General features: G+C 38.5%; 1 protein-coding gene across 1 annotated transcript in view; it reads right to left on the reverse strand.

Annotated features, from left to right (window-relative positions):
* Positions 1 to 14,153, reverse strand: part of PROS1 (protein S) — a 224,672-nt gene that overhangs the window by 132,147 nt on the left and 78,372 nt on the right. Inside the window, exon 5 of the mRNA XM_053706038.1 lies at positions 7,502 to 7,624. Within this exon, the coding sequence (XP_053562013.1) occupies positions 7,502 to 7,624 (123 nt within the window). The remainder of the gene's footprint in view (positions 1 to 7,501; positions 7,625 to 14,153) is intronic.

Genomic DNA, 14,153 nt, shown 5'->3' on the forward strand with positions numbered 1-14,153 from the left:
ACCGGATGATGGATCGCCAACCCCCACTTGGGTTGGATGAAGATGTTGGAGCCAGGACGGATCGGTGAACCTGGTATGGTGAAGACAAGGTAGGAAGATCTTCAGGGGCTTAGTGTTAGGTTTATTTAAGGGGGGTTTGGGTTAGATTAGGGGTATGTGGGTGGTGGGTTGTAATGTTGGGGGGGGGTATTGTATTTATTCTTTTACAGGCAAAAGAGCTGAAATTCTTGGGGCATGCCCCGCAAAGGGCCCTGTTCAGGGCTGGTAAGGTAAAAGAGCTTGTAACTTTTTTAATTTAGAATAGGGTAGGGAATTTTTTATTTTGGGGGGCTCTGTTATTTTATAAGGGTGCTTAGAGTAGGTGTAATTAGTTTAAAATTGTTGTAATATTTTTCTTATGTTTGTAAATATTTTTTTATTTTTTGTAACTTAGTTCTTTTTTATTTTTTGTACTTTAGCTAGTTTATTTAATTGTATTTATTTGTAGCAATTGTGTTTAATTAATTTATTGATAGTGTAGTGTTAGGTTAATTGTAGGTAATTGTAGGTAGTTTATTTAATTATTTTATTGATAGGGTAGTGTTAGGTTTAATTATATCTTAGGTTAGGATTTATTTTACAGGTAAATTTGTTATTATTTTATCTAGGTAACTATTAAATAGTTCTTAACTATTTAATAGCTATTGTACCTGGTTAAAATAATTACAAAGTTGCCTGTAAAATAAATATTAATCCTAAAATAGCTATAATATAATTATAATTTATATTGTAGCTATATTAGGAGTTAATTAATTTCGTTAGATGTAAATTATATTTAACTTAGGGGGGTGTTAGTGTTAGGGTTAGACTTAGCTTTAGGGGTTAATACATTTATTAGAATAGCGGTGAGCTCCGGTCGGCAGATTAGGGGTTAATAATTGAAGTTAGGTGTCGGCGATGTTAGGGAGGGCAGATTAGGGGGTTAATACTATTTAATATAGGGTTAGTGAGGCGGGTTAGGGGTTAATAACTTTATTATAGTAGCGCTCAGGTCCGCTCGGCAGATTAGGGGTTAATAAGTGTAGGCAGGTGTCGGCGACGTTGAGGGGGGCAGATTAGGGGTTAATAAATATAATATAGGGGTCGGCGGTGTTAGGGGTAGCAGATTAGGGGTACATAGGGATAACGTAGGTGGCGGCGCTTTGCGGTCAGAAGATTAGGGGTTAATTATTTTAAGTAGCTGGCGGCGATGTTGTGGGGGGCAGGTTAAGGGTTAATAAATGTAATACAGGGGTCGGCGGGGTTAGGGGCAGCAGATTAGGGGTACATAAGTATAACGTAGGTGGCGGTCGGCAGATTAGGGGTTAAAAATTTTAATTGAGTGGCGGCGATGTGGGGGGAGCTCGGTTTAGGGGTACATAGGTAGTTTATGGGTGTTAGTGTACTTTAGGGTACAGTAGTTAAGAGCTTTATAAACCGGCGTTAGCCAGAAAGCTCTTAACTCCTGCTATTTTCAGGCGGCTGGAGTTTTGTCGTTACAGCTCTAACGCTCACTTCAGAAACGACTCTAAATACCAGCGTTAGAAAGATCACATTGAAAAGATAGGATACGCAAATGGCGTAGGGGGATCTGCGGTATGGAAAAGTCGCGGCTGAAAAGTGAGCGCTAGACCCTTTAATCACTGACTCCAAATACCAGCGGGCGGCCAAAACCAGCGTTAGGAGCCTCTAACGCTGGTTTTGACGGCTACCGCCAAACTCCAAATCTAGGCCTATATTTTCAAACGTTTTTTTTTTTTTTACTACAGTTTTAACCCCTACAAAAAAGGTTAAATACAAAGGTACAGCTGTGTTTCTGTTCCACTACAGATGACAATACTGCTGCTGAGACAATCAGGAGCAGGCATACATGTGTATGCTCCAAACACTGGTCATATCCACATCTGGAGGAAGAGTATATGGTGATTCGTGTAATTTTGACTGGAACTTTTTTTTTTTTTTTTTAAATAAAATTCTGTAACAAAATAGAACATTTTATTTTTACACAAAAATGTCCCTTTAACAAACACCTAATACAGCAATACACCTAGCACAGTATGTCTTCCTTCCATTACTGAAAACCTCGGGTACTTATTATACAATGCCTAAAAGCATTAGATAAAATAGATATAACTGTATATGGTTTATAAAAGATGACATTTTTCAGGAAAATCTCAAACTATGGTGATGCTTATTTTACTGAATTATATGCACATTAAACCCCCAAAATTATATGAAGTCTATAAAATAGCAGAAACAAAATATATTCTTTTTTTTTGTATGAAAAGGTTAAGATAAAGGGTTTTAAAGGAACACAAGCCAAAGTTATTTTTGTACGATTCAGGTAGAGCACAAAATTATAAACAACTTTTCAATTTACTTGCATTATCAAACTGTGCACAATCTTTTGCTATACTCATTTTCTCACTCTGCATCTTACTGAGCATGTGCAATAATTCACAGAATATAATTATAGGCATTTTGTAATTGGCTGATAGCTGTCACATGATGCAGGGGGAAGGAAATTTGAACTGTAAAATTTGTCAGAAAAAAAAAATCTACAAGTCTCTCATTTGTGGAATGTTGCCTAATCATGTGACAACATCCCCTTTTTGTGACATGGGACTGATGCGTAACTCGTTCTCTGGGCTTTCTCAAGGAACACCCATTCAAATAAGCTGGGCCCTCCCACACTCCATTATAGTTTTGATTTCTGCTGCTATTACCTGTTTACATTCAGCTAGATTTAGAGTTTGGCGTTAGCCGTCAAAACCAGCGTTAGAGGCTCCTAACGCTGGTTTTGGGCTACCGCTGGTATTTAGAGTCTTGCAGGTAAGGGTCTAACGCTCACTTTGCAGCCGCGACTTTTCAATACCGCAGATCCCCCTACGCCATTTGCGTATCCTATCTTTTCAATGGGATCTTCCTAACGCCGGTATTTAGAGTCTTGGCTGAAGTGAGCGTTAGAAATCTAACGACAAAACTTCAGCCGCAGAAAAAAGTCAGTAGTTAAGAGCTTTCTGGCCAAACGCTGGTTTATAAAGCTCTTAACTACTGTGCTCTAACGTACACTAACACCCATAAACTACCTATGTACCCCTAAACCGAGGCCCCCCCCACATCGTCGCCACTCTAATAAAAATTTTTAACCCCTAATCTGCCGACCTCAAACCGCCGCCACCTACGTTATACTTATGTACCCCTAATCTGCTGCCCCTAACACCGCCGACCCCTATATTATATTTATTAACCCCTAATCTGCCGCCCCCAACGTCGCCTCCACCTACCTACAATTATTAACCCCTAATCTGCCGACCGGACCTCACCGCCACTATAATAAATGTATTAACCCCTAATCCGCCTCACTCCCGCCTCAATAACCCTATAATAAATAGTATTAACCCCTAATCTGCCCTCCCTAACATCGCCGACACCAAACTTCAAGTATTAACCCCTAATCTGCCGACCGGACCTCACCGCTACTCTAATAAATTTTTTAACCTCTAAAGCTAAGTCTAACCCTAACACTAACACCCCCCTAAGTTAAATATAATTTAAATCTAACGAAATAAATGAACTCTTATAAATAAATAAATTATTCCTATTTAAAGCTAAATACTTACCTGTAAAATAAACCCTAATATAGCTACAATATAAATTATAATTATATTGTAGCTATTTTAGGATTAATATTTATTTTACAGGCAACTTTGTATTTATTTTAACCAGGTACAATAGCTATTAAATAGTTATTTACTATTTAATAGCTACCTAGTTAAAATAATTACAAAATTACCTGTAAAATAAATCCTAACCTAAGTTACAATTAAACCTAACACTACACTATCAATAAATTAATTAAATACAATACCTACAAATAAATACAATTAAATAAACTAACTAAAGTACAAAAAATAAAAAAGAACTAAGTTACAAAAAATAAAAAAAATATTTACAAACATTAGAAAAATATTACAACAATTTTAAACTAATTACACCTACTCTAAGCCCCCTAATAAAATAACAAAGCCCCCCAAAATAAAAAAATTCCCTACCCTATTCTAAAATTAAAATAGAAAAGCTCTTTTACCTTATCAGCCCTTAAAAGGGCCCTTTGCGGGGCATGCCCCAAAGAATTCAGCTCTTTTGCCTGTATAAAAAAAACATACAATACCCCCCCCAACATTACAACCCACCACCCACATACCCCTAATCTAACCCAAACCCCCCTTAAATAAACCTAACACTAAGCCCCTGAAGATCTCCCTACCTTGTCTTCACCACACCGGGTTCCGATCGGTCCAGAAGAGCCTCCAAAGTCTTCATCCAAGCCCAAGCGGGGGCTGAAGAGGGACGTCCATCCTCCGGCTGAAGTCTGGATCCAAGCGGCGTCTAAAGAATTCCATCTTCGGGCAGAAGTCTTCATCCTATCCGGGCAAAAGAGTCGATCCGGACCGGCAAACATCTTCATCCAAGCCGCATCTTCTATGTTCTTCCATCCGATGACGACCGGCTCCATCTTGAAAACCTCCGGCGCGGATCCATCCTCTTCTTCCGACGACTAGACGACGAATGAAGGTTCCTTTAAGGGACGTCATCCAAGATGGCGTCCCTCGAATTCCGATTGGCTGATAGGATTCTATCAGCCAATCGGAATTAAGGTAGGAAAATTCTGATTGGCTGATGGAATCAGCCAATCAGATTCAAGTTCAATCCGATTGGCTGATCCGATCAGCCAATCAGATTGAGCTCGCATTCTATTGGCTGATCGGAACAGCCAATAGAATGCGAGCTCAATCTGATTGGCTGATCGGATCAGCCAATCGGATTGAACTTGAATCTGATTGGCTGATTCCATCAGCCAATCAGAATTTTCCTACCTTAATTCCGATTGGCTGATAGAATCCTATCAGCCAATCGGAATTCGAGGGACGCCATCTTGGATGACGTCCCTTAAAGGAACCTTCATTCGTCGTCTAGTCGTCGGAAGAAGAGGATGGATCCGCGCCGGAGGTCTTCAAGATGGAGACGGTCGTCATCGGATGGAAGAACATAGAAGATGCGGCTTGGATGAAGATGTTTGCCGGTCCGGATCGACTCTTCTGCCCGGATAGGATGAAGACTTCTGCCCGAAGATGGAATTCTTTAGCCGCCGCTTGGATCCAGACTTCAGCCGGAGGATGGACGTCACTCTTCAGCCCCTGCTTGGGCTTGGATGAAGAATTCGGAGGCTCTTCTGGACCGATCGGGACCCGGTGTGGGGAAGACAAGGTAGGGAGATCTTCAGGGGCTTAGTGTTAGGTTTATTTAAGGGGGGTTTGGGTTAGATTAGGGGTATGTGGGTGGTGGGTTGTAATGTTGGGGGGGGGTATTGTATGTTTTTTTTATACAGGCAAAAGAGCTGAATTCTTTGGGGCATGCCCCGCAAAGGGCCCTACTAAGGGCTGGTAAGGTAAAAGAGCTTTTCTATTTGTATTTTAGAATATGGTAGGGCATTTTTTTTATTTTGGGGGGCTTTGTTATTTTATTAGGGGCTTAGAGTAGGTGTAATTAGTTTAAAATTGTTGTAATATTTTTCTAATGTTTGTAAATATTTTTTTTATTTTTTGTACTTTAGTTAGTTTATTTAATTGTATTTATTTGTAGGTATTGTATTTCATTAATTTATTGATAGTGTAGTGTTAGGTTTAATTGTAGATAATTGTAGGTATTTTATTTAATTAATTTATTGATAGTGTAGTGTTAGGTTTAATTGTAACTTAGGTTAGGATTTATTTTACAGGTAATTTTGTAATTATTTTAACTAGGTAGCTATTAAATAGTAAATAACTATTTAATAGCTATTGTACCTGGTTAAAATAAATACAAAGTTGCCTGTAAAATAAATATTAATCCTAAAATAGCTACAATATAATTATAATTTATATTGTAGCTATATTAGGGTTTATTTTACAGGTAAGTATTTAGCTTTAAGTAGGAATAATTTATTTATTTTGTTAGATTTAAATTATATTTAACTTAGGGGGGGTGTTAGTGTTAGGGTTAGACTTAGCTTTAGGGGTTAATACATTTATTAGAGTAGCGGTGAGGTCCCGTCGGCAGATTAGGGGTTAATACTTGAAGTTAGGTGTCGGCGATGTTAGGGAGGGCAGATTAGAGGTTAATACTATTTATTATAGGGTTATGGAGGCGGGAGTGAGGCGGATTAGGGGTTAATAACTTTATTATAGTAGCGGTGAGGTCCGGTCGGCAGATTTGGGGTTAATAATTGTAGATAGGTGGAGGCGACGTTGTGGGGGGCAGATTAGGGGTTAATAAATATAATATAGGGGTCGGCGGTGTTAGGGGCAGCAGATTAGGGGTACATAGCTATAATGTAGGTTGCGGCGGTGTACGGAGCGGCAGATTAGGGTTTAATAAGTGTAAGGTTAGGGGTGTTTAGACTCGGGTACATGTTAGGGTGTTAGGTGCAGACTTTGGAAGTGTTTCCCCATAGGAAACAATTGGGCTGCGTTAGGAGCTGAACGCTGCTTTTTTGCAAGTGTTAGGTTTTTTTCCAACTCAAAATGCCCCATTGTTTCCTATGGGGGAATCGTGCACGAGCACGTTTTTGAAGCTGGCAGCGTCCGTAAGCACCGCTGGTATTGAGAGTTGCAGTGGCGGTAAATTATGCTCTACGCTCCCTTTTTGGAGCCTAACGCAGCCATTCTGTGAACTCTAAATACCAGCGGTATTTAAAAGGTGCGGGGAAAAAAAAGCCAGCATTAGCTACGCAGGACGTTACCGACAAAACTCTAAATCTAGGCGATTGCTTTGCAATAGCTAATACTGCGGTACTGAAAGTTTCAAGTTAGGTAGCGGTTTCAACAGGAAAAAGAAGCTATTTAAAATGAAAAAATAAAGGTAAACGAGCTGTTTGTGTACAATTTAATACACTCCAGCAGGCAAAATGGATCAGGGATAATACATTAAAGGATAGACAATTTTAACAGTACAGGGTCTCTCTAAATTACTGGGAAAAGGCGGCAAAATATATAATAAAGTTATATGACGCTGCTTTCTTCAGAGATTAAGCACATAGTTTAGTTAATGCATTAGTGCAATAACAACATGTTCTAACATATTACAGCATAGTATTATCGTTGCTTTATGTCCCTTTAATACTTGAGTATACTTTGTATTCAAACTCTACAATTATCAGAGTTAAATATGCAACATAAATAATGAAAGTACACTGCAAGGATTTTTTGTTGTTGTTTGTTAATGATGAATAATTAAAGATTAGGGACCACAATTTTGAGTTTAAATACCCCATTAACTCAGTTGCAGCTGCTTTTTCTGTTTAATATCCCTTTAGCTTATAACTTCACATATAAAAGCCATTAGTCAAACAAATGATACCGACTTCAACTTGTACAGAGTCTGATATGAACTTTGTGTCTCAGTGTAAATAATGAGTGGTGTTACATCAATGTTTACTTACCTTCCTCACATTTGTCCCCTTGCCACCCTGGCTTGCAAATACAAGTGAAAGAAGCAATCCCATCTTTGCATTCTTTATACCCATCTTTACTGCACGGTAGTGGGTAACACTGATCTGAAATCACTGCATGATTAAAAAAGAAAACATTATTTTACAGATGTTCAGTAGTAGAATGCTTAAGGCACAACGTTAAAGGGATACAGTATTCTAACAAAATAAAATGCTCTAACTCATAAGAACATTTTATTATAGTACAACTGCTTGCTGCTATATGGTTAATTTTGTGCATCCAAGCTGGTGATTGGTCGTACACATGTTTGCCACTTCTGATTGGTTTTCCAGCCACGTCCTGCTCAGCAGCAGAAATGTTTTGTGGCTGCCAACCAGGATTTTAACTGTGTGTTTAACCCCTCTACATAAATTAAACACATAGTAATGCATTTGTGAAACAAATAGTAATGCATTTGTGTAACAATAATGTAATTCTTTTTATAATTGTATTTTAAAGGTCTGTTTTAGCTAATTGTTTAGCAACACATTGTTCTTGTTGATCTCATTATAGTTATAATACTCGCCGTCAGCACTTACAGCATAATCCTTTTATTTAAGGCTAGATTATGATTGGTGCGGTAACTGTTGCGCACAAGCTATAAGGAGTATATTGCGGCTCTTTGCGCACGTCAGAAGTAACACGTGTATTTCAGGTTAATGGGAGCAATATACAATAAAGCAACAACATGATATGTGGTGCCAATATTGTGTAGCTAAAAATGCAGTTAATTTTACTCTACTTTGAATTTATAACAATTGTTTTTGAGGCATTTACTTCTAAAAAACATAATTTATGTAAGAACTTACCTGATAAATTCATTTCTTTCATATTAACAAGAGTCCATGAGCTAGTGACGTATGGGATATACATTCCTACCAGGAGGGGCAAAGTTTCCCAAACCTTAAAATGCCTATAAATACACCCCTCACCACACCCACAAATCAGTTTAACGAATAGCCAAGAAGTGGGGTGATAAGAAAAAAAGTGCGAAGCATATAAAATAAGGAATTGGAATAATTGTGCTTTATACAAAAAAATCATAACCACCACAAAAGGGTGGGCCTCATGGACTCTTGTTAATATGAAAGAAATGAATTTATCAGGTAAGTTCTTACATAAATTATGTTTTCTTTCATGTAATTAACAAGAGTCCATGAGCTAGTGACGTATGGGATAATGACTACCCAAGATGTGGATCTTTCCACACAAGAGTCACTAGAGAGGGAGGGATAAAATAAAGACAGCCAATTCCTGCTGAAAATAATCCACACCCAAAATAAAGTTTAACAAAAAACATAAGCAGAAGATTCAAACTGAAACCGCTGCCTGAAGAACTTTTCTACCAAAAACTGCTTCAGAAGAAGAAAATACATCAAAATGGTAGAATTTAGTAAAAGTATGCAAAGAGTACCAAGTTGCTGCTTTGCAGATCTGGTCAACCGAAGCTTCATTCCTAAACGCCCAGGAAGTAGATACTGACCTAGTAGAATGAGCTGTAATTCTCTGAGGCGGAATTTTACCCGACTCAACATAGGCAAGATGAATTAAAGATTTCAACCAAGATGCCAAAGAAATGGCAGAAGCTTTCTGGCCTTTCCTAGAACCGGAAAAGATAACAAATAGACTAGAAGTCTTACAGAAAGATTTCGTAGCTTCAACATAATATTTCAAAGCTCTAACAACATCCAAAGAATGCAACGATTTCTCCTTAGAATTCTTAGGATTAGGACATAATGAAGGAACCACAATTTCTCTACTAATGTTGTTGGAATTCACAACTTTAGGTAAAAATTCAAAAGAAGTTCGCAACATCGCCTTATCCTGATGAAGAATCAGAAAAGGAGACTCACAAGAAAGAGCAGATAATTCAGAAACTCTTCTGGCAGAAGAGATGGCCAAAAGGAACAAAACTTTCCAAGAAAGTAATTTAATATCCAATGAATGCATAGGTTCAAATGGAGGAGCTTGAAGAGCCCCCAGAACCAAATTCAAACTCCAAGGAGGAGAAAATGACTTAATGACAGGCTTTATACGAACCAAAGCTTGTACAAAACAATGAATATCAGGAAGAATAGCAATCTTTCTGTGAAAAAGAACAGAAAGAGCAGAGATTTGACCTTTCAAGGAACTTGCGGACAAACCCTTATCTAAACCATCCTGAAGAAATTGTAATATTCTCGGTATTCTAAAAGAATGCCAAGAAAAATGATGAGAAAGACACCAAGAAACATAAGTCTTCCAGACTCTATAATATATCTCTCTGGATACAGATTTACGAGCCTGTAACATAGTATTAATCACAGAGTCAGAGAAACCTCTTTGACCAAGAATCAAGCGTTCAATCTCCATACCTTTAAATTTAAGGATTTCAGATCCTGATGGAAAAAAAGGACCTTGAGACAAAAGGTCTGGTCTTAACGGAAGAGTCCACGGTTGGCAAGAGGCCATCCGGACAGGATCCGCATACCAAAACCTGTGAGGCCATGCCGGAGCTACCAGCAGAACAAACGAGCATTCCTTCAGAATCTTGGAGATTACTCTTGGAAGAAGAACTAGAGGCGGAAAGATATAGGCAGGATGATACTTCCAAGGAAGTGAAAATGCATCCACTGCCTCCGCCTGAGGATCCCGGGATCTGGACAGATACCTGGGAAGTTTCTTGTTTAGATGAGAAGCCATCAGATCTATTTCTGGAAGTTCCCACATTTGAACAATCTGAAGAAATACCTCTGGGTGAAGAGACCATTCGCCCGGATGCAACGTTTGGCGACTGAGATAATCCGCTTTCCAATTGTCCATACCTGGGATATAAACCGCAGAGATTAGACAGGAGCTGGATTCCGCCCAAACCAAAATTCGAGATACTTCTTTCATAGCCAGAGGACTGTGAGTCCCTCCTTGATGATTGATGTATGCCACAGTTGTGACATTGTCTTATCTGAAAACAATGAACAACTCTCTCTTCAGAAGAGGCCAAGACTGAAGAGCTCTGAAAATTGCACGGAGTTCCAAAATATTGATCGGAAATCTCACCTCCTGAGATTCCCAAACCCCTTGTGCCGTCAGATACCCCCACACAGCTCCCCAACCTGTAAGACTTGTATCTGTTGAGATTATAGTCCAGGTCGGAAGAACAAAGAAGCCCCCTGAACTAAACGATGGTGATCTGTCCACCATGTCAGAGAGTGTCGTAAAATCGGTTTAAAGATATTAATTGAGATATCTTTGAGTAATCCCTGCACCATTGGTTCAGCATACAGAGCTGAAGAGGTCGCATGTGAAAATGAGCAAAGGAGATCGCATCTGATGCGGCAGTCCTAAGACCCAACATTTCCATGCATAAGGCTACCAAAGGGAATGATTGTGACTGAAGGTTTTGACAAGCTGATATCAATGTTAAACTTCTCTTGTCTGACAAGGACAGAGTCATAGACACTGAATTTATCTAGAAACCTAAAAAGGTTACCCTTGTCTGAGGAATCAATGAACTGATTGGTAAATTGATCCTCCAACCATGAACTTGAAGAAACAACACAAGTCGATTCGTATGAGATTCTTCGAAAATGAGAAGACTGAGCAAGTACCAAGATATCGTCCAAATAAGGAAATACCAAAACCCTATTCTCTGATTACAGAAAGAAGGGCACCGAGAACCTTTGAAAAAAATTCTTGGAACTGAGGCTAGGCCAAACAGTAGAGCCAAAAAACTGGTAATGCTTGTCTAAAAAGAGAATCTCAGAAACTAAAAGTGATCTGGATGAATCGGAATATGCAGATACACATCCTGTAAATCTATTGTAGACATATAATGCCCTTGCTAAACAAAAGGCAGGATAGTCCTACAGTAACCATCTTGAATGTTGGTATCCTAACATAACGATTCAATAATGATAGATCCAGAACTGGTCTGAAGGAATTGACCTTCTTTGGTACAATGAAGAGATAAAATAAAACCCCAGCCCCTGTTCCAGAACTGGAACTGGCATAAATACTCCAGCCAACTCTAGATCTGAAACACATATCAGAAATGCTGAGCCTTGCTGTGTCAACTGGGACACGGGAAAGAAAAGAATCTCTTAGCAGGAGGCCTTAACTTGAAGCCAATTCTGTACCTTTCTGAAACAATGTTTCTGAAACCAGAGATTAAGAACGGAATTGATCCAAATTTCTTTGAAGAAAACGTAATCTGCCCCATACCAGCTGAGCTGGAATAAGGGCCGCACCTTCATAGATACTTAGGAGCTGGCTATAGGTTTCTATAAGGCTTGGATATATTCCAAACTGGAAATAGTTTCCAAACTGATACCGCTCCTGAGGATGAAGGATCAGGCTTTTGTTCCTTGTTGTGAGGAAAGGAACGAAATGATTATTTACCCTGGAAAGAAAGGGAAAGCAAAGTTGACTTAGAAGACATGTCAGCATTCCAAGTTTAATCCATAAAGCTTTTCTAGCTAAAATAGCTAGAGACATATACCTGACATCAACTCTAATGATATCAAAAGATGGTATCACCAATAAAATTATTAGCATGTTATAGAATAATAATAATGCTATAAAATTATGATCTGTTACTTGTTGCGCTAAAGCTTCTAACCAAAAAGTTGAAGCTGCAGCAACATCCGCTAAAAATATAGCAGGTCTAAGAAGATTACCTGAACATAAGTAAGCTTTTCTTAGAAAAGATTCAATTTTCCTATCTAAAGGATCCTTAAATGAAGTACTATCTGCCATAGGAATAGTAGTACATTAGCAGGAGTAGAGACAGCCCCATAACCTTAGGGATTTTTGTCCCAAAAAAACTCTAATCTGTCAGATGGCACAGGATATAATTTGCTTAAACGTCTAGAAGGAGTAAATAAATTACCCAAATTATTCCATTCCCTGGAAATTACTTCAGAAATAGCATCAGGGAGATAAAACACTTCTGGAATAACTACAGGAGATTTAAAAACCTTATTTAAACGTTTACATTTAGTATCAAGAGGACCAGAATCCTCTATTTCTAATGCAAATAACACTTCTTTAAGTAAAGAACGAATAAATTCCATCTTGAACAAATACAAAGATTTATCAGCATCAACCTCTGAGACAGAAACCTCTGAACCAGAAGAACCATTATCAGTATCAGAATGATGATGTTCATTTAAAAATTCATCTGAAAAAAAGAGAAGTTTTAAAAGACTTTTATGTATACTAGAAGGAGAAATAACAGACATAGCCTTCTTAATGGATTTAAAAAATAAAATCTCTTATGTTATCAGGAACACTCTGAAAATTAGATGTTGACGGACAGCAACAGGTAATGTAACAGTACTAAAGGAAATTTTATCTGCATTAATAAGTTTGACATGACATGCAATACAAATAACAGCTGGAGAAAACAGATACCAAAAGTTTATAGCAGACTTAGCTTGGTAGCTCCAGCACTGTGCAGTGATTTTCCTGTAGTATCTTCTGACTCAGTTGCAACGTGGAACATCTTGCAATATGTAAAAGAAAAAAAAAACAACATATAAAGCAAAATTGATCAAATTCCTTAAATGACAGTTTCAGGAATGGGAAAAAAATGCCAGTGAACAAGCTTCTAGCAACCAGAAGCAATAAATAATGAGACTTAAATAATGTGGAGACAAAAATGACGCCCATATTTTTTAGCGCCAAAAAAGACGCCCTCATTATTTGGCGCCTAAATGCTTTTGGCGCCAAAAATGACGCCACATCCGGAACGCCGACATCTTTGACGCAAAATAACGTCAAAAAATGACGCAACTTCCGGCGACACGTATGACGCCGAAAACGGAAAAGAATTTTTGCGCCAAAAAAGTCCGCGCCAAGAATGACGCAATAAAATGAAGCATTTTCAGCCCCCGCGAGCCTAACAGCCCACAGGGAAAAAAGTCAAATTTTTGAGGTAAGAAAAAATATGATAATTCAATGCATAATCCCAAATATGAAACTGACTGTCTGGAAATAAGGAAAGTTGAACATTCTGAGTCAAGGCAAATAAATGTTTGAATACATATATTTAGAACTTTATAAATAAAGTGCCCAACCATAGCTTAGAGTGTCACAGAAAATAAGACTTACTTACCCCAGGACACTCATCTACATGTTTGTAGAAAGCCAAACCAGTACTGAAACGAGAATCAGTAGAGGAAATGGTAAATATAAGAGTATATCGTCGATCTGAAAAGGGAGGTAAGAGATGAATCTCTACGACCGATAACAGAGAACCTTATGAAATAGACCCCGTAGAAGGAGATCACTGCATTCAATAGGCAATACTCTCTTCACATCCCTCTGACATTCACTGCACGCTGAGAGGAAAACCGGGCTCCAACTTGCTGCGGAGCGCATATCAACGTAGAATCTAGCACAAACTTACTTCACCACCTCCCTTGGAGGCAAAGTTTGTAAAACTGATTTGTGGGTGTGGTGAGGGGTGTATTTATAGGCATTTTAAGGTTTGGGAAACTTTGCCCCTCCTGGTAGGAATGTATATCCCATACGTCACTAGCTCATGGACTCTTGTTAATTACATGAAAGAAACGTACATAGCTGAACTCCTACAATAGACATGTTCAATTGCCCAGGGCCCAG

This window comes from Bombina bombina, chromosome 3 (assembly GCF_027579735.1).
Source record: "Bombina bombina isolate aBomBom1 chromosome 3, aBomBom1.pri, whole genome shotgun sequence".
Taxonomy (NCBI): Eukaryota; Metazoa; Chordata; class Amphibia; order Anura; family Bombinatoridae; genus Bombina; species Bombina bombina.